The sequence below is a fragment of the Nanorana parkeri genome, unplaced genomic scaffold (assembly GCF_000935625.1).
Source record: "Nanorana parkeri isolate BGI_ZX_2015 unplaced genomic scaffold, ASM93562v1 scaffold183, whole genome shotgun sequence".
NCBI lineage: Eukaryota > Metazoa > Chordata > Amphibia > Anura > Dicroglossidae > Nanorana > Nanorana parkeri.
The window spans coordinates 265232-280895 of NW_017306451.1; the positions used below are offsets into that span (position 1 = coordinate 265232).

Consider the following 15664-nt stretch of genomic DNA (forward strand, 5'->3'; position numbering starts at 1 on the left):
GGTCTGTCACACCCACCTGTTCACGCCTGCTGAAATCCCAACCACATTCATGCTCTTTGAATACACTAATTCCCATTGCATGGTGAATACTGTAGTTGAATACTGAGAAGCATAGGAAATAAGTATTTTTTTTCTTATGCTCCTTAGCTCCATCTAGAAGCCTTGAGCCCTCATTCACACTGAGCATTTTGGAGCACGTTTTCTGCTCACAAAAACACTGATATAAGTCGCCCCAAAGAAACTCCCATTCATTTCAATGGTACTGTTCACATTTAAGCGTCAGGTCGGCCGTAGCAAAACGCCTGTCGCTTGTAGCAAGTACATGAACTACTTTTTGGCAGATTCAGAGCTTCTTAGCCCCATAGACTAGAATGGTGTAGCACAAAATTGCGCATTTCAAGCATTTTAGCTTGATATTGCATGTTTTTGTGCAAGTGTCACATGTAAAGAATTAAAGTTTTTAATTGAAGCAGATAACATGGGTAGAATTTCTGCTAAATTAAAGAGACAGAACCTGCCATGTCCAACAAACAGCTGATTGCTTGCTATGGGCAGCTTCTTCAGATTTCATCTGTTCCATTTGGGAGAAATTCCAAGGATTGTCACTAGGGATGGGCAGTTCGAGCGCTCGCCAAACGCCGAACTTTATGGGAACTTTATGGGATGTTCGTGGTGTGTTCGACCGCGGACATTCCATAATACAAAATGCCCACTGAAGCTCTGATTTGTTAAAGTCTTGCACCTGACCACATGCGACGGGGGGAATGGAGAAGCCGACGGACCAGGGGAAGACAGCAGCAGAGGTATGGGGGCAGTGGAGCAATGCAGCGGTCTGTGTCCCCGCTACCTCCGCCAACACAGACGGGGGAGAACAGCGGGGATTTGAAGGGACACAGGCCGCTGCAGCCACATGTACCGGCAGCTGTATGGGGGTCGAACATTCGACCCCCATACACTTGCATTGAGTTCGAGTTCGTACTCTAACATTTCGGCGGTTCGAATACGAACCGAACAGGGGGGTGTTCGGCTCATCCCTAATTGACACTTGCCTCACATTAATCTGACCATATGAACTCACGTTTTAATGAACATTCGCATGTAGTCAAAAAACTTCTCCTCGTGCTCACACAGATGATTATACATGGCCCAGAATTGGCCACATCCATCTCGATTATCAATCACTACGTGGACCCAGAACCTATGTCTCTGCTTTCTCTTCTCCCCCTCCAGCTCTATAAGCAGCACTGTGGTGACAGCGGCCATTGCCATACAGCGCAAGCTGCAGTAAGTAGATCAATCATATTCTCAGCGCAGAGCTAGCTAATAAAACTCTAGGAACACTCTACACAGAAGCAGGAAACAGGAACAGGAATTGATGTCACATCAAGGACGTTTTCCATTAGATATCTCCCATAGTAGCAGCTGCAAAGCCTGCGTGATAAAATGGCAAAAAACATGCCACGCATCAAAATCGCGCTGAAAATGCACTTATTTTGTGTTGCTCCGGTGTGAATGAGGAACTAATGTGGTATTTTCCTGATATTACATTGGACTTGGAAAGAAAATATACCAATAGTATTTGTTTTTGACTACAGTCGTACAGAAGGGAGTGTACTTCCAGTTCTGCAGGGCGATTGGCTCTGCAAATTGTTTATAAATAAACCCGATTGTGTCTCTTCTGCAATAAAAGTCAATCAAAGGCTACCTTGCCCACAGGGTGACAACACTGCAGCATGTACTGTATGCCATTTTTAAAAACATTTTGTTCATAGTTCCACTTTAACTACAAGCTTTGAAAACAGATGGAGGAAGAGACGTGAGCTAACTGGAAAGCCTGCCATTTTAAACGACATATTTAGACAATAAAGAGTATCACTGTGTATTTTTAAGGGTGTCTGTACTGAAACTTCACATTGACCTCCATCCTCAGGAAACCCCTTCCTAGTAGAGGAATGTCCGCGTCTCCAGATCACGTCCTGTTTCCTTCCCTTGTTCCCAGTCACTTGTGGACTGGTGGACACAATGGTCGACTTAAACATGAGAGGTAAGTTCAAGCCTGCATGCTGATGTATGTATTGCTATGCCTAATGCCAGCTGTCTCTGTAGTGATTATTGTTTACTGTAATGTAATAGTTCTTAGTAAAATGTTATAGGAGAATTTTAAAAAGTGTTTCATGATATAATCCAGGGGTAGGCAACTTCGACACTCCAGCTGTGGTGGAACTACAAGTCCCATGAGGCATTGCAAAACTCTCAGGCATGACTCCCAGGGGCAGAGGCATGAGGAGATTTGTCATTTCAGCACAGCTGCAGTGCCAAGGTTGCCTACCCCTTATGTAATCTTTAAAAGTTTAGTTTACTTTCCTTATAGAGTTTTACATATAGCTGAACTACTATAATTGGGTCTGACATAATACATTGCTGTCGCAAAGAGACCTTAAAGTCACAGAAATAGGCATTGCACTGACAATCTCTATTCTCAGTCTTACCTCCACTTTCCTGTTGCAGGGGTTGTGCAGTGTGTCTAAATATAACTGTGCAGTCCAATAGATACAAGAGTAAAGCTTACAGGCTGAACCAAACAAACAGATCCCTGGACTCCCCCCCCCCTTTCCAACTGGGCTATTGTATTCTCACAGTCTGCGCCTGCCGCTATCAGTATATCTGAATGGTGACCGCAGTTGATTGACTGCAGTCACTGTACAGGCAACAATTTTTGGCCTGGCTTCTTTAACAAAGTTGATTGAGTTATGGACTTTTGTCCAGCCTGTAGGGGCATCCACTGTTAGAATTTTGGATGATTCATAAGAAATTCTAATGAAATCAGTAATCAGATAACAGTAACAGAAATGGCCTGACATACCCCCCTCTTCCTCTGTAATACAAATGTGTGTGAAGAGTGAGGCTGTGCCTATGCCAGCATAGAGCACTGGGGAGAAAGACAATAAGCAGAGAAAATATTATAGGGTATTTAAGAAAAAAAAAAAAAACGGCCACAAATTATAACATGCAGGGATACAAGACTATAAATAGATTAAAAAAAATATAAGACATCAGTGTTGTAATAGCTATCCATACTAGAGTTGTTTTTCATAATGCAATCAAAGCTTACTTGAAAAAAATAATTTTTATGTAGTGAGTGCTGCCTTCTGTCTGCCCATCACTTTCATCAACGTCCTGGATTCCCAGTGCGCTTTACATCTCTTTCCCTGCTGCTTGATGTGATGCAATCTCAATTTCTCAAAACTACATATGCCATATGCACTGCTTCCAGCAAGCAATGATAATGTTACATTGTGGGAAGTTCAGATGTTGAGTTGTGCCAGTGCATAGAGGAAATACACCCTATGTGCATCTTCAGTAAGTAAGTTTACAAACTTCTAGATCTAAATTAGTTGTGCAGCAGTGCCAGGCATGTTAAAAGGAGGAGAGAACAGAGAGATGAGCTCATCAGTCTGCTACTTCTCCTTTCTCTGTCCAGTCACAGGCTGTGGAAAAGACAAGACATGTATTTGCATCTGGACCGCAGCAAAGAAAAATTAGGTCTCCTGCCCTGCCATACAGGGCCATACAGGGCTGGGCTGAGTGGCAAAGCTGTGCAACTATCAGGAGGGAACGGACAGAAATACAAAGACTTTGGCAGGTAAAATAGCTCCTATATATGTATAGTGATGCCCCGATACCAATATTAGTATTCGGTATCGGTGCTGATACCGAGTATTTGGACAAGTACTCATACTCGACTAAATGCTCCGATATTTACCCTGATACCGGGGGCAGTTCCGTGAGGGAGAATGGAGCCGGTTTCCAGACCAATCAGGAAGCCAGGCAGCATGTCATGACCCGCCTCCCGGCTTCCTGATCAGTCAGGAAGCCAGGCTGCCTTGCAGTATCACTAGGGAGTATGATGATGGTGTTCTTTCGATAGAAGGCTTCCTGATTAGCCAGGCCCATGGTACCTTGGGATGCTGGTATCGGTATTTGGTATCGGTATTTGGTATCGGCGAGTACTTGATACCGAAATCCGGTATCGGTCCGTCCCTAATGCATTTCCTCTGTGGATTTTGTTGTTAGCATGGAGTTCTGCTTTAAAATTCTCTTTTCCTAGCGGCACGCAGGAAATCTGGACTACCACGCAACATAGAGTGCACAGTATTTAAATCAGTGAGCATGTGAACAGAGGACTGGAGCACTGTGAAGGGGCATGTTGGACCTTTAGAGATTTGCAACACTGCGATCCGTGTTGGGCAACGGTCCAGATCTCCAGCTAGTGCAAGGGCCTACCTGATTGGATAAAAATCGGTTAGGTAGCTTAGGTAGGTCTTCATATTACATCATTTCAGTAGACCGTACAGAGATTGTATGGTCAGATTGTAACGTGTATGATGACCCTTATGCAGATCTCGAGTCTAAAGTTCTGCAGCATTGTACTAAATGAGGACATACAGAGGCAAGTCGACATAAAAATCTATGCAACCTATCAGTATTAGAGTTGTATTAGTTGAATGGCATGAGCTCTGTCAATGACAGGAGAGAAAGTGAAACGTCTTGTAATAAACTTAAACTATTTAGTGCAAAAAGATGCCATATATGGGCTTACTAGATAAGTCAAAAGGCCACTGCAATAGTCTTGCCACTTTGATGGGAACCATAAATCTTTTTGTCTGTACAACGGTCAGTGCCTTATGCATAATAAATAAGCACATAGTATTTATAATGGGGTAGGAAATATTTACGCTTAAGGCCCCGTACCCATTGAGCGGTTCGCAAATCGCACGTTTGTCGCGCGATTTGCATGTCGCGCGATATCGCGCAAATGCTTGCATTGAGCAAGCTTGAATCGCGGCAAAATCCGCTCCAAAAAGGGTCCTGCTGTAGCGACACACGACCCGCGACAGAGGGGCCTAATGCTTGTTTCCTGCAGCCCCCTTAAATTCAACTGCCCTTGGACCAAGGTCAAGTGGCCTATCTCCTAATCTTATACTGGCGATATCATGGCCTACTTAACATGAGTGCCAAAAGGGGACACTTTCTGTGTTTTGAACACCTGTCAAGTGTTCCCTTATCACAGGGTCTGAAAGGGTACACGCATGCAAGGTCACTCCTTGCTGACCTTAACATCACATGTAATTCCATGCATGCTCTGCTGCATTTATGATGTGAATGTGTCTATAGCCTTACATAGGACACAGGACTCCTTGGCACCCCAACAGGTGCTCCATGTTGGGCTGTCATTGCACAATCGCCATGACATATGACTGTGTTTATATTTCTTAAATCTGATCATCTATAACCGATCAAACTTTAATAATCCAGCCATACGGTATTACACAATAGAGAATTCAGCAGTACCGGATACTGAATTGATGATAAAATATAATATCATATGACATACTGTATTGTGCTCATGAAGCATTTGCACAAAACAGAGACCAGATCATGTTCATTAAGTGTCTTATTGTTTCAGCAAGCTAAAGGACATTTCAATCAAGCCATAGCAAAAGAGATGGAGGAATCTCCTCAATCAGATCATGAACATCAGCCACCTCGGGCACATATTGGAAATGAAGGTACCTGTGCATAATTGTTTTACATAGAAGAGAGTTAACAGAGTGAATGGAATTTCATATATGGTTGCAGACGGAATGTCACCTAACTAAAATTAAATTGATATTACAGTCAAAAACGTTTTTGGCCTATTTCAGATTTGTTTTAATTTTCTTAAAATGGATGCTGCTTCTTGACGTTTAAAAGTTTTAGCTTTCTGCAGAATCAGCTGATCCCCTGAGCACTGGTCCTGATATCCTGTTTTAGGGTGGATCCTTTCCCTTGCAGGGTCCTGTGGAGCCACCCTTGTGTGTGCTAGTAAGCTGTGTGTCTCTCCACAAACACACAGCCACAGCAAGGCTCCCCTCTCCCCTTCCCTCCTTTCTCCTCCCTCTTCCATTCTCCAAGCTAGTAGATGGAGCTGCTGGAGACTGTTCTGTCCCTTGTGATCTTGTACAGGACAGGGCGTTCTGGGTAGCAGAGCTGAGAGAGTAGGAGCTACCTGTTCAGAAACATGATGACTAAGTGCTTGGGCAAAAATGTAAAGAAATATGTTGCTGGGAGAGTTTAATATATTTTATTTTAAACCCTTGTTGATAAACCCTCAGCAACCTAGAAAAATAGTCAAAATAAATATACAAAATGTTACTGTTCCTGTTAATGTTATTTAATGGATCACTATAAATCACGGATTTGTTTGACTATTATTACTAAAAAGAGGGTACTGTAGCAGAGGTCCATCGTGATTAACTCCCTAAAAAGGTTAAAAAAATAAAAAATGAATGCACCCACCACATCTAAAGATTGGGAAGCTCCAATGTACAAACTTTTGGTTTTGAGTTAAGATATGGGTAGAGTAGTGGGCCGGTTTGAGTATTCCAGTATGCCAATCTGACACTAGATGTCCCCATAGGCAATAGTGAGTCACTGTAGAGTTAAAGGTAGCTCTGCCCTGAGGGAACTCTATGTCCAGGGAGAGCAGATATATAGTTTTGGGCAGGGCAGCCGCCCAGAGGAAGGCACAGTACAGTTAGAGTGATTTACACAAGGCTAGTCTATGGGAAGGCACAGGACCAGGCCTATCACCATGTAGTCGCTGTGGATATCTGTCAGCTTTCCCTAAGGGGGGAAGCAAATGAGGGCAGGAGCAGCACTATCTGGATGGGACTACTCGCATCACTGTACGATGCAGGACTCTGGGAAATACCTTTCCACTGGCTCTGGTCTATACCTCGACTGACCTCATCTTTGCTATCGGTTGGTAACTACTCGTGTGCTTGAACAAGTAATGCGCCGTCATCAGAGAATGGGATGAGTGATTGTACATAGGAAGAAGATGTTTAAGTAAAAGTTACAAAAAGGCTCTGTGTGTGGACTGCTCCTTCCCCCAACCTCTAAGAAGGGGGGGGGGGTTCTCCAGGAAGCGAACTTGTGGTGGGCTGGACTGCTGCTTTATCAATGTAAAGGAATGTATGTGGGGAGAGATCATGGTAATACTGGTCAGGCCAGGCACAGGTTGCTCTCAGAGGTGGGCTCCGCCATCAAGGGGCTATGTGCTGAGATTCCGCCCCAGGCCGTGAGTACCTTGAGAGCCCTGTGTTCATAGTATTCCAGGGGATCTGAGCCCCTACAAAGGTAACCAGGGCAACAAAGAGTTAATGGATGCCGCACAGCTAAAACACGTGAAATGCACGCAGACCAGCACGCGACCACCCTGGGGATCAATAGGTGGATCCCGCTACACAACACATGCTTTACATAGGTTGGAAAAAGACACAAGTCCATCCAGTTCAACCTATAGAGATAGGTGCTCTCTGTATGGAAAACGGTCCAGTAGTCTTAGAGTTTTTGCGAGGGGGTGACCATCCCCTCTAGTGAACAAAATAGTTCACTGGAGGGGATGGTCACCTCGCTTGGTAGCAGAGAAAAAACTCATGGGGTTCCCATATTTTAATTTGCTGAAAGGTGCATTTTAAGCAAAAGCAAATAAAAAAAGAATGTGCCTTATTAAGACATGCTGTACACTTCTATACTAGTGAACCTAACCCTTGTGTCATTTTCTCTTTCAGAACACCAAAATGATGCTTTCTTGCAGTTACAAGATGTCCTTTCTTCTCTGGAGACATGTGTATTGTCCTGGAGGACTCCATCAAGAGATAAGTCAAGGGATGAAAGTGAAACAACTCCCCAGAATGTACCTCTCGCTACTGATGTTTTACCCTCTGGAGTCATACAGGAACTGAGTCAGGTAGAAGAAATCCATACGGTTCTTTCTTTATATTTGAACGCGATATCATTATGCCTTAGTTAAGGCTGCAGCTATAATCTTTATAAATATGTCCTGTGAGACTTCATAGAAGATATTTATTGATAGTTCAGCTATCAGTCTGGATTCACACTTGTGCGGTCTGTTGTGGTACAATATAGTAGGTTAAGTAACTTATAAACATCCCCTGCGTTAAGGTGGCTCGTTCACTATGAATGGCTGCCAAAGCAATGGACCAAAACACACATTTATTTATTTATTACAAATATTTATATAGCGCCGACAATTTACGCAGCACTTTACATAGTTGTACATTCACATCAGTCCCTATCCTCAAGGAGCTTACCATCTAAGGTCCCTATCTCGCCTGCATGCATACATAGAGGATCTACTTAGAGAGGAGCCAATTAACCTGCCAGCATGTGTTTGGAGTGTGGGAGGAAACTGGAGTGCCCAGAGGAAACCCACGCAAGCACAGGGAGAACATGCAAACTCCTTGCAGATAGTAACCTGGCCAGGATTCGAAACAGGGACCCCCAGTGCTGCAAGGCAGAAGCGCTAACCACTACACAACACTTTTTTTTGCAAAGCAGCATACCACAGTGCTTGGCATTTGCATTATGTGCTGACTTGTGTTGGCAGTTACCACATGGTGTGTTGCAGTGTCATTTACAATGAATGGCACTGTAACCCACCACACTGGGACAAATGATAAGCATTGTGGTAACAAGCATTAACACAATGCATATATGGGGATGCTTCATTAGTGCTGAACATTGATTGTTTTTGCAAGTTGCTGTTGAATTGTCTTCAGTGGTTAGTGTGAGAGGTAACAATGTTATGAATATTATTCATAAAAAGTTATGAAAATGTATCCATGCTAGCCAATCACTGAGGGCTTTGGTCCAGTAGTATGGGCTGAGGGTCAGTGAAAAATATTTGGTGAAACTTTCCAAAAGGGTCTTTTATCACTGGGCTTCTGCCTGATAAGGATGTCATCCTCTCTCTTGGGGCTTGGCTCTGCTAGGGGCCTTTGCTAATGGCCTAGGGAATATTCACTGCCCTGCTGGAGGGTACATCCAGAGGGAGCATGGCAGGAAAATGGTTGCCTAAATGGAACATTTTTGGAAAAGTCTTCTGTGCTGAAGAATGTCCCAGAGAGCTTGAGAAAAGCAGCTACTGGTGGACCTTTCAAGAAATTTTTACTGGTCATCAATTAAGTTACCTGTACTGCTCACATAGGGTCAAGGACCTAGGATCTACTTAAAGAGGAAGATATTAATTGCTACAAGAAGACCTGAGCTATCTTGCAATTTGGAGTATCCTGTGCCCCTACTCTCTCTCCCGAGTTTATTGAGCAAAAAGACTGTAAATTTTAAAGTGACTGGTGCCTAACATTCTTTTACCCTACAATATGCCAAGGATTCTGTGCTGAGAAGTTAAATGCTAGCCTGTCACACCATCTTGGGGTCATTCTCAACCACCCAGAGAAGAGGAGTGCTACATATACATCTGAATGGGACCTCAGTCATTGCAGTGAAGTGACTGCCTTCTTATATTTCTAAGGGACATCTGTGGTTACATTTTTACACAAGTGTACATAGCTTGGTTCTCCTATTGCTTATTATGGGGGAGGGGCGGGTATCATTCTTCCTATTGAAATTTCTACGTGTTTTATACAACAGTAAATACAGCAGAATTAGTGATTACTATGGACACAGCAGGATAAGTGAAACTCCATGGTATCAAGAACAGAATCAATCTTTGGTTAGGAGATCTCACTGCTGGACCCCAATGAGATATCAGAAAACTTGCTCAGTCCAGCACCATCTACCTACAACTGAAATATTAACTTTGGTAGGGCTGATCAATTAATAGTGCCTGACCCTCATTCGATAAGCATATCCAGTAAGGCCTCAGGTATGGCATGTTAGCCATAAAGAAGGTGCAGATGCTAGAACCATTGGGTCCCTGTCAGGTCCATCTTTAATAATGATTGGACCCTGGGCAAACATTTTCTTGGGCACCCCCATCCCATCCCACCACGCCCCCTCCATACCCCGCCCCCTACCCACCCCGCAGATAGGAGGACCTAGCTTGAGACGTGACCTCGCGTGACACTTCAACAGCAAAAAGTTTCCCATCACACTCACCGGCCAGCATGCAAAAAAACTTGTCTACCACTAGGGTTAAAAACAGAGGTTTAGATACACATCTTCTACAGAATATGTGAAAGCCGCACCGCCTCGCCAAGGCGCTTCTATATAGTGCAGTCCTAACTCTAATCTATGAGAGTCTCCATCTTAGAGCACATGTAGCAAAAGATAAAATTGGGTGCAGGTTTGCCAGGAGGCAGCCCAACCTCATTAAAGGCACAGGGACACACAAGGGACCCTGCACATCACAACGGCAGCTAAGGCCCCCAGTGTGTCACTGCACCAAATCAGTCAAGGAAAACAAAAGACAAACGCACTCATCAACTTATCACCAGCTTTAAAGCAAGGTGCACATGGAAGGGCTTTATACAGTACAACAGCAAAATGTTTCCAGGGCACTCACCAACCAGCATGCAAAAAAACTTGTCTACTACTAGGGTTAAAAACAAATGGCAAACGCACTCGCGTGACACTTCACGCAATCACTCTACGTGGCATACAGCAGAGGCGGAGAAACGCTATACGATGCCGATCACATAGTAAACAGAACGGTGCCGCGTGAGTATCTTTTGCGGGCTCAACGGGCAGCTGCTTTGGGCCCCACAACAATGACTAGGCCTGGGGCAACAGCCCCGTTTGCCCTGCGTTAAAGACGACCCTAGTTCCTGTGGATGCAGAGAGATAAATAGCCTTAAGTATATACAAATCTTGAGTCTACAGATCAGTGTGGTCTTTACTGGAAGTTAACATTTTCATTATGTGCTTGATTTAAATTTTAAAGGATTACTGATGGTAAGAAGAATATGGAAACCTATGCAAACCCCATGAGTTGTTCTCTGCTGCCAAGTGGGGTGACCATCCCCTGGAGAAAACATATCCGAGGCTGCTGGACCCTTTTCTGTGAGATCAAACTACAGCTCCCAAGACTAATTGAAAACACTGTCGTATGAGAATGTGTACAGTTTTACATACTGTATTAGGTGTGGGAGTGTAATATACTCACAAGAGTGATGTCCTCCTCTGATGTTAATACAGATAGCACCTACAATATCTCTGAATGAAGATCCCAGGACTCTAAATTCAGAAATCCAACATTACAAGGAGGATAATGCTGTCCTAAGAGGCAAACTTAGGCTCACAGACAGGGAACTGGATAGGTCAAGAGCCACACTCAAACTGTTCACGGAGGAAAAGGAGATGCTACAAATAAAGGTATTTCATTTACGTTACTGTTACATCATGGCAGAGCTAAAAAGACCCAATGTAATGACAGACATACACAGTTAAGCTTAAAGAACCTGCGAACTAGTGTAAAACATATACCACCACAGATAAGGTTTAATTCCACATAATAAGGAAGAATACCGGGGAAAAAATGTTTATTGAAAATCTGCTAGGTAACAAATAGTTAAATGTAAGGAGGTGTATACCACCTCCTGGATAGCTGGCTGTTCTTTACAATTCACATTGTTATTCATATCGGGAAGAATAGCTTTCATACTGTCCAACCTTACTGTTCCCTTCCCTGTCCATCCACAGAACACTTTGCATTTTGTGAATACAAAGGGTTTTATGAATCAATAAGAGGAAAGGAGCGGCAGATAAACCACAGTGAGGCTTATGTGTAGGAGAGCCACAAGTATCCTGTTGGAGCGCCAGAAGTGTAGCTAAAGCTATATTTCCCAGCATGAATAAAACTATAAAATGTAAAGAATAGCCAACGATCCGGAAGGTGGTATACACCTTATTATACCTAACTATTTGTTACCCAGCAGATTTTAGATAAACATTTACCTGGAGTTATGTTATAGTGCAATGAAGATAATTACCCCCTTATAGTTTCACCATGGTCACTGGTCCATACATTTAGCCGAATGAGAAAAGAAAAATACCCATAGCACATGTATTCTAAGGCATAATATATACAGGACATAAACCATCCGACTTTAATCTTTACATAAGCTAATTGTTATTATACTGCAGTTTGCTTTAAAAAGTCTAGGATGTAAACTAAAAAGCAAATGATACTTAAAGGAGAAATATAGCATATATTCAGTAATAATACTGAATATATACACAATTTGAGCTATAATAATAACATACTGATTTTTTTATTGTAAGGTTATATTTTTACATGGATCTTTTCTCATACTTAGATTACTTTTCTTAATATTCAGATTTGCAAATGCTTCATGTAGTGGTCATATACACTATATTGCCAAAAGTATTGGGACACCCCTCCAAATCATTGGATTCAGGTGTTCCGTGAAATCTCCTTGCTACTAAATATTCCAAGGTCAACTGTTTAGTAGTATTATAACCAAGTGGAAGAAACTGGGAACAGCAACTCAGCCACAAAGTGGTAGGCCACTGAAAATGACAGAGCAGGGTCAGAGCATGCTGAAGCGCACAGTGTGCAGAAGTCGCCAACTGTCTGCAGAGTCAATGGCTACAGACCTCCAAACTTCATGTGGCCTTCAGATTGGCACAACAACAGTGCGTAGAGAGATTAATGGAATGGGTTTCCATGGCCGAGCAGCTGCATCCAAGTCTTGCATCACCAAGTGCAATCTAAAGCATCAGATGCAGTTATGTAAAGCACGCCACCACTGGACTCTAGAGAAGTGGAGACGTGCTCTCTGGAGTGACGATTCACGCTTCTCTGTCTGGCAATCCGATGGACATGTCTGGGTTTAGTAGTTGCCAGGAGAACGGTACTTGCCTGACTGCACTGTGCCAAGTGTAAAGTTTGGTGGAAGGGGGATTATGGTGTGGGGTTGTTTTTCAGGGGTTGGACTTGGCCCCTGTGTTAAGAGTTCCAGTGAAGGGAACTCTTAAGGTATCAGCATACCAAGACATTTTGGACAATTTCATGCTCCCAATTTTGTGTGAACAGTTTGGGGATGGCTCCTTCATGTTCCAACATGACTGCGCACCAGTGCACAAAGCAAGGTCCATAAAGACATGGATGAGCGAGTTTGGGGTGGAGGAACTTGACTGGCCTGCACAGAGTCCTGACCTCAACCTGATAGAACACCTTTGGGATGAATTAGAGCAGAGACTGCGAGCCCGGCCTTCTCATCCAACATCAGTACCTGACCTCACAAATGCGCTTCAGGAAGAATGGTCAAACATTCCCATAGACACACTCCTAGACCTTGTGGACGCCTTCCCAGAAGAGTTGAAGCTGTTATAGCTGCAAGTGTGAGCCAACTCAATATTGAACCCTACAGACTAAGGCTGGGATGCCATTAAAGTTCATGTGCGTGTAAAGGCAGGCGTCCCAATACTTTTGGCAATATAATGTATATCAAATATAGGGCTCATTCAAACAATTATTTTTAAAGGGGAACTGTTAGAGGTCTATTTCTAATTTTAAAAAAATTGCATAGCTTATTTGTCCAGCAAAACTGCATGTAAATTAATTCTGAGTGAGTTAACCAGCTGTTGTAAGAATAGGGGAAAAAACTAATGTTCACAGCGTAATTATACTTCTTGTTGTAAGTTCTTCAATAGGGAAAATATCACATTATGGCCACTAGATGGAGCTGAAAGTAATAGGACATAAATATGTGGTAGTAGGATCCTCCATCTAGTGGCCATATTGTAGTATTTTCTCCACTGAAAAACGTTTTCACAGCAGCTACACACTCACACTCACACAGAATGAATGTACCTGCAGTTTCACTGGACAAATAAGCTATCAATTTTTTTTACAAAACTTGCAAGTTAATAGACTGTTATGTTTCTGATAAAAACTTTATTTTACAATTACATTTACAGTACAAAGCAATATATGATGTGTTTGCAAAGTTGCTCTGTGAGACTCTTTAAAGGAAGCAGAGTCTGCATGTAAGCACAAAATATGTTGCTGTATATATATATATATGTGTGTGTGTGTGTGTGTCTGTGTGTGTGTGTGTGTGTGTGTGTGTGTATATATATATATGTAAGTTCTCCTTTAAATAAATAGAGCTACTTTGTCTTATCACAATTTCTGTAACAGGCATTAGAGTGCTTCCGTTTCCCTTCTTAATGCTCTCTCTTTTCAGTTTAAGAGGTTGCAAGACATTTTTCAGGATGATGAGTTGTTCCCTCAAATCTCTCCACCTACCAGTCCCTGCTCTGAAGAAATGTATAATGTGACTTCTGAATCTGAGTCACCCATTCCATTACAGCCTTGTCAGGTAAACAACTAACTAATTATGGAAAGAAAAAAACACAAAAAAAATATGTATATATTTATAAATGAGGGCTGTGGAAATTAAAGATTCATTTCTCGATTAATCGTTAAACTTTTTGATCGATCCAAATTATTTTAATCGCTAATGAAAAAACACTCACCTCTCCACCAGCTTTCAGGAGTCCCGTCGGCGATCTGGTGACGTCACGGACATCGACGTCACCGGACTCCTCCCCCCTTCCCCAAGTGGCTCCACAAAAAAATTTCGATTAAGCGAACACGAAAATTTTAATCATTACCAGCCCTATTAGAAATACATCTTCAGCTAATCCTGCCATATCCCCTCCCATTTAGTTATGAGGAGTCGGCTGAATTATATTTTGAATGCTTTTCTGAGAGCCGATCCACAGACCTCTACCGAGTTGTTTAGGGTCTTTTTTAATGTATCTGCTGCTGGAGCAGAAAAAAAAACCTTAAACCACCCCCATACTCAGCATCCTCATTCAAGCTCTGCCAAACACTTCTTTCTGGCAGTTTGTGTTCTGTGCTACACCACAGCATACACCAGCTCCCTTTATTTTGCACAAAATGCAATCCCTGTCACCAACATGGGGAATGGCATGAGGCAGCAGGAGGTAAAGGAGGAATACGATAAGGAGGGTTGGGATGCTGGCAGTGAGGATGAGGAGGAATCGGGGGCGGATTAAGAGCATTATGTGCCTGGTGCTGTCAGTTGGTCGAATGGGAAGCAGCAGAGGCCCCAGCAAGCAGCCGCCTAATACTACTAACATTAACACCCCAGTTTCTGCTCAATTTCTTAACCTAACCTCTTATTTTGATATAACACAGTGGTCAGACACTCCTACTCACTCTGATGGTAACATACTAGATCTTGTTTTCTCTCACCTATACACTCCTTGCAACCTCTCCAACACCCCTTTCCCCCTCTCAGACCACAACCTTCTCAGTTTCACCCTCACCCTATCCCCAACCCTGAATCCCCCTACATGGCACACTGTCACCCAGAGAAACCTTCACCACCTCGACCCTTCTCTACTCTGATACTGACTACCTCTATGACAAAATGTCACCCCTATCCTGCCCTGACCTGGCTATTTCTGTCTACAACAGCTCACTTTCATCCTCTCTAGACACCTTGGCTCCCCTCACTACTCGCAGACTTAGACCACGTCCGTACAACCGTGGCAAACAAATGAAACCAAAAATCTCAAGAGACATAGCCGCACTCTTGAACGACTGTGGCGAAAAACTAGATCTCTGCAAGACTTCACCCTGTACAAAGCTGCCCTCCTAAAATACAATTTCTTCCTCCGTACTGCCAAACAGACGTATTATGTCACTCTCATTAACAAACTCTCATCCACACCTCGCCAACTCTTTTCTACTTTTAACTCTCTACTTGGTCCTCCACCGCCACCACCTACTAACTCATTCACTGCCCAGGACTTTGCCATTCACTTCAAAAACAAAATAGATACAATTCGGGATCAG

At 43.1% G+C, this 15664-nt stretch overlaps 1 protein-coding gene across 1 annotated transcript in view; it reads left to right on the top strand.

Annotated features, from left to right (window-relative positions):
- The first annotated feature begins 750 nt into the window (after window positions 1-750).
- Window positions 751-15664, top strand: part of LOC108785894 (colorectal mutant cancer protein-like) — a 35887-nt gene continuing 20973 nt past the window's right edge. Inside the window, exons 1-7 of the mRNA XM_018555071.1 lie at window positions 751-803; window positions 1231-1284; window positions 1773-1816; window positions 1931-2044; window positions 7617-7795; window positions 11005-11181; window positions 14022-14156. Coding sequence (XP_018410573.1) covers window positions 751-803; window positions 1231-1284; window positions 1773-1816; window positions 1931-2044; window positions 7617-7795; window positions 11005-11181; window positions 14022-14156 — 756 coding nt within the window. The remainder of the gene's footprint in view (window positions 804-1230; window positions 1285-1772; window positions 1817-1930; window positions 2045-7616; window positions 7796-11004; window positions 11182-14021; window positions 14157-15664) is intronic.